Consider the following 15705-nt stretch of genomic DNA (forward strand, 5'->3'; position numbering starts at 1 on the left):
TAAGAGAAAGCTTGAGCCCCCCCCTTCCTGAGAGTGGCTCTGGGTGTAGCTGCAGAGATACCCGGGCTCAGTCGCTCCTGGGTAGGGGCTGCCTTTACTTCAGGCAACACTATATATATATGACATCATTTTTTACAGTGGCATTGCAGATTGGTTGCAACCAAACATTTTCAACAGTTTTACAGTCAGTCACATGTTCCCACATCCTCACCTGCCTAAACAAATGTAAATCTTAAAATTGCAGTATTTCTTTTTAGAAATGTGTGTGTTTATTACCCCATAAGCCACACATCTCATCGTTCATTAGCTGGAATCAATCAGACTTTGTCTGTCTGGATTTTAGCAACATAGCTCAAAAGGTTGCAGACGGATCTTGATGATATTTTAAGGAAATGTTTGGAATGTTACAAGGAACAGGTGGAGGTCTGCGCTCTCCGAGTGCTTTTCTAGTTTCTCTTGTTTTTCCCTACTTGGGTATCATTATTGTGACATTTTTAGTTGGGTCCTTCTGGCGCCACCTTGTGCTCGCTTCTGTTCATTATAGGAAACGCCAGCTGTTATTTTGTCCTTTCACACCGATAAAGATTGAACCTGAAAGATAAAGATTGAAAACAGATTATACCATTTACTTGCATCGTCTAGCTGTTCTACAGACAAATCGTTTGGTTGGTGTTATACAGAAAAACCAGCCTGTTTACAGTCGATATAGAAGTTATAAAAATCTTTTTCTCTCTGTCATATATACAGGTAAAACAGTAGGCGTGTATATGTGGTTTCTGAATATTCTCATCTGTCTTCCCGGGGGTTTTCCTTCAATAACTGATACTGATTATTCTGATTCATTTTTTTATGATTTCTCTTTCAAATAAATTTCACTCTTCTCTTGCTAATTTGTTTGACATTTGACTATTTATTTATACCATGAAGCAAATTTGTGTGATTCAGTGACGATGGATTCAGTATCGACTAAAACATTGATTGTTCCCTCGTGCAGAATATAAATTAAAAACACACATTTTAGTTAAAAAAAAAAATGCGTTTAGCGTATTTCATGTTGAAACTTCAGGTCCGAAACATATCCAATAAACTGACTGGAGATTTAAATCTGTGAATGCAGTTAAAATATAGTTTGCTGATCATAAATAGGATGTTGACACGGAACATTGACCAATCTTTTTCTTTTTTATTAATAACTTATTGACCTCTCACAGCTTGTATCACACTTTATTTAACAACATTCATGTGAATGACAACATGGTGAGTTTAAACCTCAGTAAAGAAAATTAAATAACTAAACCTAATTTATAGCAGGTAAAGTTAATACAAAATGCGTAGTTACAAAACTTTAAGAATAGAACGGTCCTGCATGCATAGGGTGATCACAGAGTGCAGCGAGATATCAAATCAGTGGAACGCCACTGGCGTCGCCGAGCAGCTGCAGTCTGACGCTGAACGGGTGGGATAATCCACAGGGACGCCAAGCTTGCCATATCTTTAAGCCCCATCCTGAAGACAAACTGAGATATTTTATATTTCATTGTATTTGTATTTCTATCATACTCTTGTAATAACTGTCTTACCTACCTTAACATATTAAAGCTTGTAGTTATGGGACTTCCAGACAAATTTCTGACAATAGCGCAGCGTCTACGCAGAGAAGACGGCGGTCAAACATGGCTGCTGGTCAACATTCAGAAACTAAATAAGCCCAGCTTCTGCTTTATCAGCCAGGTACTTACACCACATTTAAGGGCAGTCTTAACGTCGCTGCACCTGTATGATGTCAGAGTGCATGCATCTGGGAGAAAAACAGGGAAATTATAATAATACAAGATAAATATTCAAATTAAAAACATTACTGGTCCCAGTTCCTGTGACATATTTATACATATTCCAATTTGTTTTATTTTATATGTCTGTAATACTACGCACTATTCAAGCTACCCTTGCTTAGCCTTAGCAAAAGGTCACTGAAGAAAAAAATGAATATTTTCAGTCCGTAAAGTAGATAATAACAAAACCACGACTCGAGTAATAAGCAGACTGACCTTGAAGAGGATCCTCCTGCCCTTTGCACATTTGGATAAGAGTGCAGATGGCCTGGGGCGTGGCGTGGCTCACGATGGCATCGACCACAGTCTTAATGAACTTGCTAATCACAGATTCACACTGACGCCGGTAGACGAAGGGCACAATATGACAAATCTTCTGCATGGCCTCAATCACCGCAGCCTGCAGGAGAAAAACAGCCAAAAAGAGGATGGTACATCATTTCAGGAACAGCTGGTCGCTTCCTCTGTGTGCATTTAGACATGCATGTCTGTGTGCAGGACGAAGCTATGGGATGTTTGTTCATGTTCCCTCATTTATAGAGCCTTCATTACTTACTTCCGTCCTTTGTCTCGGCAGCAAGCCCTCCAAAGCCTTGACTGTAAAAATGCAGATGGTGCACTGTTTTGAGGTCTCCACCTTATTGACGCCACGCAAACAGTAGCGGGAGTAAAACACAAGAATCAAACTGCGGCCTTTTATTATATAAACTTACATTAATGTCTTAAAGCTGTACCTCATTGACATCTACACTTCCCATGGCTTCTTGCAGCACCTGAAATTCCTTGATAAAATACTGGAGCATCTCGCCCTGTTCCTGTCCGTTGGAGCTACAAAGCCCAATGAATTGACAGATTTCAGCTGGTTTCTGCAAAATGGGACAGCGCCCGATGAAAAACTCAAGCGGCAGCAGCAGAGACTGCAGAACTCGCCATTGTTATTGCACCCTTCATACCCTCCTGATGACGAATCAAACATGCAACTTACCATTACAGCGGTAATGAGGTTGATTACCGGTGGGAGAATCTTCTCCAACTCTTCTTTGCAGTATTTAGCAGGACCCACAGGTAGCATTTCACACATATTGTCAATGGCATCCGCAAGCTTTTTCTGAAATTACATGTTTTATGAGGCGTGTGGTCTCTCAGCCCGGTGTGAGGAGAGTCAGTGTGATTTAAACAGGAAGTGGTTCAGTGTGTGTGTGTTAGGGAGAGGGAGTTTCACAGTGTGTGACTAATTACAAATCATTTTCATTTATTAATACCATGAATGCACTTCAGCTGATAAAAGAACAGTTGGAATTTAATTCCAGCTTTTAATACTGTTTTATTTCATTTCATGAGTACTTGAGATAACACGGGGTGTATTTTAATCTTGACCTATGAATATGGACATTCACAGCATTAGTAATAATATCACTGATCAAATATTGATCATCTGGAATGTGTTTGCGTCTTACTCTATTGTACTCACCTGGAAGTCTTCATTGGAAGAAAGATCAGCAAGGAGTTCAAATATTTGTGTGCAGTCCTTACAGGTGTCCCCGTTCTGAGTCTGAAATCAATGTTGCACAGTCAACAGCAGGTTTTCATCTCTTACACATGCCTCGTTATAAGTTCTTAAATTCGTAAGGGACATTTGTTGATATCAAGTTTGCTGCGTTCAAAGTTCAACAAAATCATATTTCAAGAGGGAGAACAAATTTGTGGCTGAATCAGCTCCACTGGATTAAAGATTGCATTAATTTTGACACATTTATTTCTCATGAAAAACATGATTAAATTGATACATTTAATGTTTTTCTAAAGACTTTGCCGGTGGCGTCGTGCCACCTTTCAGATGTCTTAGTCATTTCCACTTTAAGGTTAAACTGTATATGAAATATAATCATTCAGCCTCCAGAGCTGCAGCAGTTCGTGCAAATTACATAAAGTCCTTTTGTAAGTAGATAACAAGTTAAAAAAATTATGCCTTTACTTTTACTCAGAAGGATCTGAATAATTCCACCACCAATTCAATTATAAGTGTTTTTATAAATCACATCCAGAATTTCTTAAACATTTTTATTACACATCATTATCAAAATATGTATTTTGTCACGTTACAGCCAAATATAATATTTATTGTAAGAACCAAATACTCATAAACGTACTGCTCTCAGGGCATCTGGAACATCTTGCAGACGGTTGATGTTGAAGTCTGAAGTCTGCGCTGTCGAGGTAATATCATTATTTTATCACGACTCATCATTTCATTTGTAATTCATCAGCTGATGATAATCGATCAGTCTCACCACAGCTTTCAAGACAAGCGAGGAGAAGCAAAGCAATCTTCGGTAAGGCCATCCTTTGTCGATTTCAGGCTCTTCGTCAAATACCTTCTCCTGTCTGTGCTGCAAAGTGACAGCAGCTGGTATTTGACCAGACCCATCGATCTACTTGTAGCCCCCACCAGCCAGAATTTAATGGGAAGCAACCAACTTCCCAAATTCATACTTCTGTGATGAGACTTAGAGGAACCGTTTCTTTTCATTGTTACCCACTGTATAATATTAGCCAGGTTTCACATGTAGTTTCTCCTAACAAGGTACATAAACCTGCCATTGCTCACTTTCAGATATTTTAATAAATATAATGTCAGTATTATTTACATTTCTTGTGTCACGTCCCTCAGTTTGCATTTCTTTTGGTCTTGACCATTGACACACGTTGCAGTTTTGTCTGTATAATATGATCTACTCCACTACAAATGAGTTGTAACTGAGGACAATCGGGAGTCAGGGTGACATTCAGATGTGAAAAAAAGTATTGTTACTTATACTGTATATAAAAATTAAATTAAAAAAGACTCAGGAAATAGTAGAAGTATTGATTTAACATTTCTTATTTCTCTTTATTCAAGTAAAAATGAAATAAGCATTAAGTTTAAAATCTTCCAAAGGCTATTTCTAACAGCTGTATTTGTGCGAACCTCACTGAAGCACACATTATATGAATTACTATCATTAGAGGCTTAAATGTATTCAGCATCAGTGACCATCGTGCAGACAAGCAGTGAAACAAAGTCAAAGAAAGAAAGATGTCTTGTTTTGTTTCAGATTGAATTAAATAATTTAATGTCATTAGAAAGCAAGTTAGTTCAAATGTTTTTGTTCATTCATAACTGGATACAAAATGAAACATTTAGAAATATTGAAGTGAACATTCTAACCCTGGCAAAAATGATACTGAAAGCAGAAGTAGCCCGCTATTTCTAACAGCTGTATTTGTGCGAACCTCACTGAAGCACACATTATATGAATTACTATCATTAGAGGCTTAAATGTATTCAGCATCAGTGACCATCGTGCAGACAAGCAGTGAAACAAAGTCAAAGAAAGAAAGATGTCTTGTTTTGTTTCAGATTGAATTAAATAATTTAATGTCATTAGAAAGCAAGTTAGTTCAAATGTTTTTGTTCATTCATAACTGGATACAAAATGAAACATTTAGAAATATTGAAGTGAACATTCTAACCCTGGCAAAAATGATACTGAAAGCAGAAGTAGCCCGCTCTTTAAAGAAGCTGTACAAATAATCACATCCTCATTAAAGTATGGCTGTAACAGAAGTTTCCATTTTGGATGTTTTTTTATTTATTTTAATAAAAAAAGAAATTGGATTACTTGTACACATCGTCGTCCGCTTATCCGGATCCGGGTCGTGGGGGCAGAGAGGCCCAGACAGCCCTCTCCCCAGCCACCTCCATTAGCTCTTCCGGGAGGAATTCAAAGGCGTTATCAAGCCAGCCGAGAGATATAATTCCTCTAAAGTGTCCTGGGGTCGGCTTTGAGGTCTTCTCAGTTGATGGACACCTCCCCTGGAAGGTGACCTCACTAGATGTCCTTACAGCCACCTCAATTGGCTCCTCTCCATGTTGAAGAGCAACTCACCACAAATCACAGTCATAATATGAACTATCATGAAAAATGTCTCCTGGATCTGATCCAGAATGAAGTCAGGAAAAAATATTACATTTTAACATTAAACTCCATTAATGGATTCAAAAATCAGTTAAAAATAAACAACTCTGATTCACTTTGACTTTTCATGGTTGGTGTATAAAGATACCAAGAACAACCTAATCTAGAACCTTTTGGTGCTGATCCAGATCACCATGTGGATGGTGTAGATCCAGTTAGGAGGGGAACGAGCTGCTTGGTGGAGGTTTGTGCTTTTCTAATTGTTTCCATTATACTAGTTCTGGTTCTTTCTGGTTTCCTCCCAACACCAGAAACATGTAATATTGGTGACTCTAAATTAACCATGAGTGTGAATGATTGTTTGCCTCTCTATCTGGACCTGTGATAATAAACTAGCAATGGTTTATGGTAACGGAGATTAACATCATCTTGCATAACATCCATACTGTTTGTGTGCCGGACAAACACTTCACCTCACAAATGTGACTCACCGCAGTCAAGCAGGAAGCAGGCTCTCATTTTGATAAGAAATAGGCACCACAATGTGGGCATCCCCATGTTGAAAGGCTCGCACACAAATAAATCATTTTTTCTTTTCCTTATCCTTTTTTTTTTATAGCTAGGAAAGTCCCATTGAGACGCAAGATCTCTTCTACCAAAGAGTCCTGGATTCAAAGTTATAAAGAGTAAAAAGAAACAAAACATTTACTATCATAAAGTACATAAAATATGAATAAATTATACAAAGGAAGAAATAAAAGAAGAAAGACAGGTTATACTCATCAGTATCAATAACAGTCCATCATAGGGCAGCGTTAACAGTGACATGTTTCCTTCAAGGATTTTTACATGTAATACAATTTATTTTTAAACCGTTCCCTAATTGTGTTGAATTTTCTGTTTTCATATCAGACTCAGAGATATTTCTGATCAAAGTCATCTGCTTGTTCCGTATTTCTGTAGACCTTTAGACAGTTCAATATTTCTAGACAAAAGTAATAATAGTAAAAAAAAAACTGCTGAACAAACACCAGTCAACAAGAGAGAATTTCAAAAGGGAGTTCAGGAATTGCATACACAAATTCAAAAATATTGACGCAATCAAAAATTAGAACTCCAAAATCTTTTCCCAGGCCGGTCAGAGTAAAGCAAATCTGCAAGTCCAAATCATGGAGTCACATTTTGAAATAATTTCTCCTCCTTTTGTCTGATCCTGAGGCCACCTGGGTACAACATGGAACAAAATAATCCTTCTCCATCAGCTGTTGTTTCACAGAGTAGAATTCTAGATATTTCTTAATCATAGCCGCAGAAAAAAAAATCCTCAAATATCCGAACTGGGGCGCTGCTGCAAAGTAGAGATTGTGCTTTTCTTGCTGCCGCCTTTGCCCTGGAAGCTGCAAAAACCGTAAAATGCTATTTATCTTGATTTTGTGAAGATGTTTGAACGGTCTTTCTCAACTTCTCTTTATGACGGGTAGTTTTTTTTACGTCCTTTATGTAATCCCAAATCTGGAGCATGTCTCCAATGTGGTATTTTTTTTTTAGCTAGACAGTAAATGGAACCATCTTGAGGCCAGAAATGGCACTGACCCCCGTGCTGCTGCTTTTACAACAGAGCTGTTCTTCCTGCTTGGCGTACAGCGAGTGGCCTTTAACAGACTTTTAAGAGGAAGTCAAAACTGACTCAAGAGGTGCTGAAAGAGAGTAACAATAGAACGCAGTTTGTGTGTTTGCTTGAATTAGTTCTCCGTGTACCTAGTGTAATGATAGTTCTTTCATGACAAGCCTTTTTGTTCATTTTGACAGCATTTTCCATCTCGCTTTATGAATTGGTGCACTTTCCATGTGCTGCTTCAGCTTGTGAAATCACTCTGACATTCCTTGCTGCGATTGTCTGATCTAATGCACCTGCAACAATGGGATTCTGTGGCCTTTGTTGAAGACAGAAATTACAATATTAGTACAAGTAAATATAGGGGGGGGGGGGGGGGGCTGCAAAAACGTGGCTTTTAAACTAATGCAATTGGGCAGTGATTGTGTTTGGTGATTGTGTTTTTCTAAATGTCGTAGTGGCCACAGATGTCTGACGAACAAAGTTCACTTTCAGTTATGTAAGATGGATAAGCGGTGAGAGGAAACTTTATTTTTCTTGCACATTAATAAATCAGAACCGTAAATGCACCAGAATTAGCTCGGTGTCACAGCTTGACATTACATTGGGGGGTAATAAAACTTCACAGTTGAGAGTGACTTTTTATTGGGCCCAGCCCAAAGCACACAGATAATGCTACACCCCTAACAGGTGAAGTTATTATCTATTTAGCCAACTTTCTTCCTCCTGGAGTTCTGGTGTAGACGGCACTATTGATCGCTTTAGTTTGCGGCACTTTTTCTATAAATATTTTTCAATCGTGTATCTGGAGGATGAACATTGAGGTTTTCTACTTACTGACAAAGTTTCATCTCTAATGGATAGGAATTGCTTTCCTGCACGTTGGACCCTCCTGTCTGATGTAGTCAGGCTGTATTGACTGTTCCCACCCTGCGGCAAACTGCTTCCTTGAGATCCTCTTAGTAAGGGTGTAGTCTGCTGTTAAACTAAAGTTTCTGTTCATATATTTCTCCTAAATCATTCAAACAGCAATCTTTCCCACACCGTTGGAGAGTTGCACCGCTCAGCAGCAGCCCCGACGGCGAGGCGTTGTTGTGGAATGGTTTTACCATGTATCACTTGTTGTTCTGACTTTGATTGATTACTGCATTAGAAAAGTGGAGTTTCCACATTGCACGCTAAATGTCATATGTGACTGCTGCAGCTCACTGGCCAAGCCACTGGAGAAATATAATAGCTTGCTAAACCTTACGGTTGACTAACAAGTTTCAGCCATCGCTGTTATTTCTGCTTTTTTCCACTTCCTTTAAAGATGGAACAGGAGTGTGTGAAACCTTTCTGTAGGTGTTGCACACCTAACGATTTGCCGAGAGACAGGTGCTAAAAAAAGCCCCAGACCCTATCTCTTACACAGCTATAAGAGAAAAATGATTCCAGTCTTTTTTTCTACTTCAAATAAAAAAGAACTTGCCACGAGGTCCAAACTGCCATCAGTGCAGCATTAGTGCAAGATAAATTAAATTACAAATTACACCGTCCACATGGTGATCTGGATCAGCACCAAAAGGTTCTAGATTGTTCTTGGTATCTTTATACACCAACCATGAAAGGTAAAAGTGAATCAGAGTTGATGTTTAACTGATTTGTAAATCCATAAATGGAGTTTTAATGTTGAACATTCATATATTTTCCTGACCTCATTCTGGATCAGATCCAGAAGACATTTTACATGATAGTTCATATCGGTCCCCTTTATGACTGATTTATTTTTTAACTTGCTAAGTAAAGTTATCTTGCTGCATGGACAGATACTTAAGTCATTGTTTAATTCTTTTATTTTAGCTACATTATACGTTGCTTTTGACTGTTCTACATTTAAACGTCCCACACGGAAATATTACTCATGTTTTTCACTCCATTCAGTTCCAACTGCTGGAAAAGGGACGGCAACAAATTTTGGGTTTAACTGTCAGTGATGGTGAAATAATATCATTAGTTTTTTTCATGACAAGTTTTGTATACAGCAACTGCAGCAGTCCCTGCCCAAACACACTCACGCATTATTGCGGTAACCCAATGCTTGACCATGCCTCTGTCTTTCCTTTTCCTCATTGCACAACCATGCCTCACAAAAACAATCCATTCCTTATTTACCCATGCTGCTTCGTGGCTAAGACCTTTACTTAATACAACACTGGTTTGAACTACAAACCTTAACCTACCATGAAGATTTAACAAAAGGAACACGGTTAAACGTTTTCTGCTTCCTCTTTTCGACTACTTGCTCAAGTTCATCGGTTTCTGTGTGGAAAGACTGAAGTCCGTCGGCTACGGCATGACGACACCTCGAAACAAGTGAAAAAAGCGCAAGAGAAATCTCGAATTCCTGTTTTTGTTCTATAGTTAGTCAGCAAAAAAATAATAAAATTCACCAACATGTCTTCAAAAATCAAAGCAATTCAATTACAATTAAGGAAATTTGTAAAATGGTTGAAAATTGAACAATTCGACTAATTTAGATCAATTTCATGATCTGAATGTCAATTGTTTTTAACAAACTGCTATTAATATTAAAATTAATAATTCGCAAACAATTCAAATAGCTTCATAACAATCTAAGAGTTTAAAATGAAATGCTGATAAGTGCAGGATATTATGACGCTGTTATGGTAGGCAGTTATAAATTGCTTTGTGGCTTTCTAACTAAATAATCAGTCCTATCTGGTGCCAGGAGAAATGAGTGACAGAACGGAGAAGGAAGAAGGAACTGTATTTTACAGTAGCTTCACCTGTACAACCCAAAGGGCGAGGCATCAGTCTCACAAGAATATAAAGGAGAACAACGTCGCTAACTCCAGATCTCCAAGAGAATCTGAAATCTCTGCATTTTTCTGCACAGACTCAGGTAGGCAGATTATTTTTATACACTTTGATATATATATTTTTTGCCACTTAATGCTGCAGAAATAGTTTCTGTGCACTTAGATTGATTCAGAAAATGAATTTAGTTTTCCTCCTGACGTTTGTGTTTTTGTTGTAGAGATGCTTCTCTCCGTCCTTCTTATTGCGGGTCTGTACCTGCAACCTGGAGACTCCAAAGCAGGCAAGCCACAACCTTCACATCGCAGAAATGTTTCCAAATCTACTTGTTTCATGTATTTATTTTGCCAGTGTCTTTAATCTTTGCAGAATATCTTGGCAGTCCTCTTCTTCAAAACTGTTTTCAAGAGGCAAAGCGAATTGTAGATGACGCATACACGTACTCCAGACAAGAGTGAGTTCAGGCAATGGGTCAAGTCTTGAAATAACAGAATTACCTCAGTTTAGATGCTTGCGTACAAAGCATACCAACGTTTCTGTGGGGACCGGCAGGAAAGAACAGATGCCTCAAATTAAAACTTTCTGCTCAGCTTTGTGTTTTTCTCTCAACCAGGAGTCTGAAACGAGTCCGCCGGGAGGTGGTGAGTCCTCATGATGCTCTTCGAATGCTGAAGCAGCCTCGCGGTGACACGCGCTCAGCTGTGAGATCCGCAGACTACATGGCGCAAACCATCCGTCTGCTGCAGGAAAGAATGCATCATGTGCACAAACGGTCACTCAACGCAACAGGTCAGCGGCAAAGACGACACGTTTTTCACGTAGTTTCTGTGACAGCTTGTCTGTCCTTGTCTCAGATGAATGATTTAATTACTGCTTTAAAATGTGGACATAGTAGAACAGTGAAACCTGTAACAATCGCTGCATGCGAATGTGTCACTTGTGTCTTTCATATCTTGCAGATTTGCTCTCTAAAGAGGATTTGGACAAGCTCGCCGAAATAACTGGCTGTGCAGCTCGAATCAGGCTACCAGACTGCAACACCACACCAAACCTGAACAAGTATCGCACAATCACCAGTGTCTGCAACAACCTGTAAGAGACGCGCTAAAGTCAAAAGATAGAAGTAGAAAAGTAACATTCAGAAATTACATTTAGGTTCTACTTGTTGCTCTGCTTTCTGACATGCAAACCTCATTCTAAAACATCCCACGATGCCTCTTCTCATGTAATATAGCCTAACCAGACACACGTTAGCGTGTTTAGATTCTGGAAACGACGGTTAGTCTGTGTCGAATCAATGCGAGCAGGTTAAACGGTGTGGACAGCGCTTGTGTAATACGTCTAACCGTCTCAGGCCTCACGCTGCAGATTCGTACATGCGGTTTCTCAAGCAGCCTTTCCAAATATCGCATGATTATTATTATTTTTTTGTTTTGTTGTAGCAAAAGTCCTCGCCAAGGATCCACCAACATCCCCTTCAGCCGATGGCAGCCACCCGAATATGACGACGGCATCTCCAAACCGAAAGGATTCAATAATAAAACCGTCAACAACTTTTTCCTCCCGCTGGTATTTGGATTCTCACAACCAACATTTTGATTACTGTACATTCATTCCGCGACAGGACGAATACCAGACGTCCGTCTTCCCCTCTCAGGTGCGACAGGTGTCCAACAACATCCTAGCCACGACTGACGCAGGTGTGGTCAACGACACACAAATCAGCCATATGGTGACCTTCTACGGGCAGTTTAACGACCACGATCTGACCTTCACGCCGTTCTCGCCCAGCATCCGCTCCTTCAGCAACGGGGTCGACTGTGACGAGAGCTGCGAGCAAACAGAGCCGTGCGTCCCCATCCCGGTCAGGATCTGAACCCAAACAGCGAGATCGTTGTAAGACTTTCTCCTTAACCTTCATGATCCATTCTCATCCTGCAGATTCCTGTTGGGGACCCCCGGCTGCCCTCCGGCCCGGACAGCTGCATCCCTGCGTTCAGATCCGCCCCTGCTTGTGGAACGGGATACTCGGCCTTCAATTTTGGCGGAGAACCTGCCAAAAGAGAGCAGATGAATGCCGTGACTTCCTACCTGGATCTCAGTCAGGTGTACGGCTCTGAGGAAACACTTTCTCAGTATCTCCGTAACCTGAGCAATGATAAGGGCTTGCTGCGGGTAAATACCGAGTTTAAAGACAACGGGCGTGAGCTGCTGCCCTTCCACCCTCTCGTAGTCAAAATGTGCGCCACGCGCAAAAGAATCACCAACGACACCAAAGCCAGGGAGGTTCCCTGTTTCATCTCAGGTCAGCCATCTTGAAGTTCAATGTAACGAATAGCTTTATAAACACTGGGAGAAATAAATAGGTTAGAACTGAATTGTATTTTGCTCTTACTTCGATCATCTTGCCTTGAATTGCATTTTCTATCAGACAAATCGTGATTTTGAGGTGATTATTACAGCAGCAGAGCATAGCTGAAGTGTGGCATCCGGGCTAGAGCAAACAGGAAGTGATGTCATGATCGCTTGGCTCATCTACCTGTAACTAAGCTCTACGCTTGCCTTCCTTCCCATCAGGTGACGTCCGGCAGGATGAGAACATCGCATTGACCTCCATCCACACGCTGTTCGTGCGTGAACATAACCGTCTGGCTAGAGAACTGAAGAAGATTAACCCACGCTGGGACAGTGAGACTCTCTACCAAGAGGCCCGCAAGATCATGGGAGCGTACACACAGGTAGGTGCAGCTGAGCTGGTAGCTACATCACAATGACGTGTTCACTAAATCTCTCTGTCTCTTAGATATTCGTGTTCAGGGACTATTTGCCGCGCATCGTTGGGAACGATGCCGTCCGCAATAAGCTCGGTCGTTACCCTGGCTACAATCCCAACATTGATCCCACCATCGGCAACATCTTCGCCACGGCAGCGTACCGCTTTGCCCACTTGACCATCCAGCCGAATGTATTCCGCCTGGGTGAAAACTACAAGGAACACCGTCAGTTCCCCAGCGTCTCTTTGTACAGGTCTTTCTTCACCCCCTGGAGAGTCGTCTTTGAGGGTGGGCTAAATTCCGAAAGAAATGTGGAAAGTCATCAGTCGACCTGTCTGAAACGATCAGCGACTTTCATTGAATCTCTTCAGGTGGCATTGACCCTCTGCTGCGCGGTTTGATTGGCCGTCCTGCTAAGCTGAACACTCAGGACCACATGTTGGTGGACGCTGTGAGGGAGAGGCTGTTTCAGTTCGTGGAGCACGTTGCTCTGGACCTGGGCTCGCTCAACATGCAGAGAGGACGTGAACACGGTTTGCCTGGTGCGTCCCTCTCTTTCATTTTAGCCTTTTACATTGTAAGAACAGCGTTGAATCCATTTATTACCATGCAGGCTACAATACCTGGCGTAAGTTCTGTGGACTGTCCCAGCCGCAAAACCAGCGCCAGCTCGCTCAGGTCCTGAACAACGCCGGCCTGGCCCGCCGGCTGCTGGACCTCTATCGCACGCCTGACAACATCGACGTCTGGATGGGAGGCGTGGCGGAGCCTTTTGTCACTGGCGGCCGTGTGGGACCGCTGTTTGCATGTCTCATTGCAACGCAGTTCAAGAGGAACCGCGTGGGTGACAGGTGGGTGTGGGAGTGGGTGTGGCTGCACACAGTAATGAATCAGAGTATAAAGATTATATGAGATAAAGATAAAGCTGCTTTCAGTCCAATGGTCTCAGGTGTTTGTCTCCATGACAGCCGTGGACTCGGGGCGTACTATGATGGTGCGACCGCTTAGATCACCACCAGGGAACGCAAATGTTTTATTCTCCATTTTAAAATCAATATTTATTAAAAAACAAGAATCAAGGAGGACAATAATAACATGAAGAAAAAGACCCGTCTGTTTCAGCCCTGTTATTGACCGTGTGTGTGTGTGTGTGTGTGTGTGTGTGGACAGAGCACATCTAGAGTCTAGATGACATACTTAGCCTCAAATCCGAACAGTGCTTCAAAAAATGTGTTTGTGTTTTTTTTTCATTTCTGGGTTTTCTGTAGAGGAATTTTTGTTTGAAAACCTTGAAAGAGTATATTTTGCGCATTATGGGACATTTTAAGTATAAAAAGTTTGTTTATTTTACCAGAAAAACAAACACAAACAAAGGAATATGCTTTAAAATGAGTCAGTGTTGTGCTTAAGACAATTGGCCGCTGTTCACATTTACAATGGCAGTGAATTTCTTTCTTTCTTTCTTTCTTTCTTTCTCTCTAAACATCAGGCTTTGGTACGAGAGCCCGAGAACCTTCACGCCACAGCAGAGGAACGCTCTGCGCAGCGCCTCCCTGGCCAGGATCATCTGTGACAACACCGGCATCACTTCTGTACCCAGAGACGTCTTCGAGCTCGTCTCAAGGGGAAACCCGTTGGTGCGCTGTTCAAGCATCCAAAGAGTGAACCTGTCAGCCTGGAGGGAGGCGGCCTGCAGCGGGGATTCAGGTGAAACACCGCCACACCAAACCCTTTAACCCAAAGGGATGGGGGGGGGGGGGGTTTAGCATTTTTGAACCCACTGTGTTTATTTCTTCTTGAATAACATGTTTAGAACCCATTCTTCATATGTGATGATTGGTCTTGCAGGCTCCGGCGACGGCTGTAACGAAGTCCGTGCAACAGAGGTCGGTTTTTAAGGACTAACATTTTACTCACATTTGAAAAACACAGTGAAATTATACATTCTTTAAAAGTGCAGATTAAATTAATTTATTTGTCATCTGTTGTTCTTAACTTTGATGATTTGGTGGATGTTCTTTGCTCCAACATATAACATTCATTTACTAAAACAAGCGCTTTTTTACATTCCTTAAATTGCGAGGCTAAATTACTTTCTTTATCTTTATTTGCAGAACATGGCTGCGGAGAACGCAATCCAGGAGGATCCAGCTCAAACAAATGTGCATCAGATGAATGCCGAGGGCCACGAGGGCCTCCATGGAAACGAGGTAATATATTGATTGTATACTTAGAATTTGGAATTTTAAATCTTTTCACATAGTGACAGCATTACAAGTCACAACAAAGAATATTATTGGGCTACTGCTTTAGTCTGAGTGCATTATATAACAAGCGCATTTCTACAGCACAACAAATGAATGAACATTTTGAGTATTGATCACAATGTTATAAAACTGTGAGTTCAATAAGAGGTTAAAGGACACCCGAGGCAGTGTGATCGACTCAGGTGGATGTTTCGTTATGGTCTGGAACAGTTTAATCACAGAGAGATTTGAACGCACTGTGTTGTCGAAGAAGATCATATATTTTGAAAAATAACATCTAAATAAATAAAAATGCCTTCTAATATAGAAATAGAAGTATAAATCAGAAGAAAAAGTATAGAATAGCATGTATAATTTATTAAATATTTACTCTGGTGTAATGAAGAACAACAGTAATCGTGCTCGACCCATTCGTTTGTTTCGCCGTAGGTCCAGTAG

At 40.8% G+C, this 15705-nt stretch overlaps 1 protein-coding gene across 1 annotated transcript; it reads left to right on the plus strand.

Moving 5' to 3' along the window:
* The first annotated feature begins 10448 nt into the window (after positions 1-10448).
* Positions 10449-15705, plus strand: mpx (myeloid-specific peroxidase). Its single transcript, XM_068753214.1, has 15 exons — positions 10449-10509; positions 10596-10680; positions 10840-11015; positions 11186-11318; positions 11669-11795; positions 11884-12090; positions 12168-12531; positions 12804-12964; positions 13030-13288; positions 13372-13542; positions 13614-13851; positions 14490-14707; positions 14849-14886; positions 15115-15210; positions 15697-15705. The coding sequence occupies exons 1-15, from the start codon at positions 10449-10451 to the stop codon at positions 15703-15705; spliced, it is 2343 nt and encodes a 780-aa protein (XP_068609315.1).

This window comes from Brachionichthys hirsutus, chromosome 19, assembly GCF_040956055.1.
Source record: "Brachionichthys hirsutus isolate HB-005 chromosome 19, CSIRO-AGI_Bhir_v1, whole genome shotgun sequence".
Taxonomy (NCBI): Eukaryota; Metazoa; Chordata; class Actinopteri; order Lophiiformes; family Brachionichthyidae; genus Brachionichthys; species Brachionichthys hirsutus.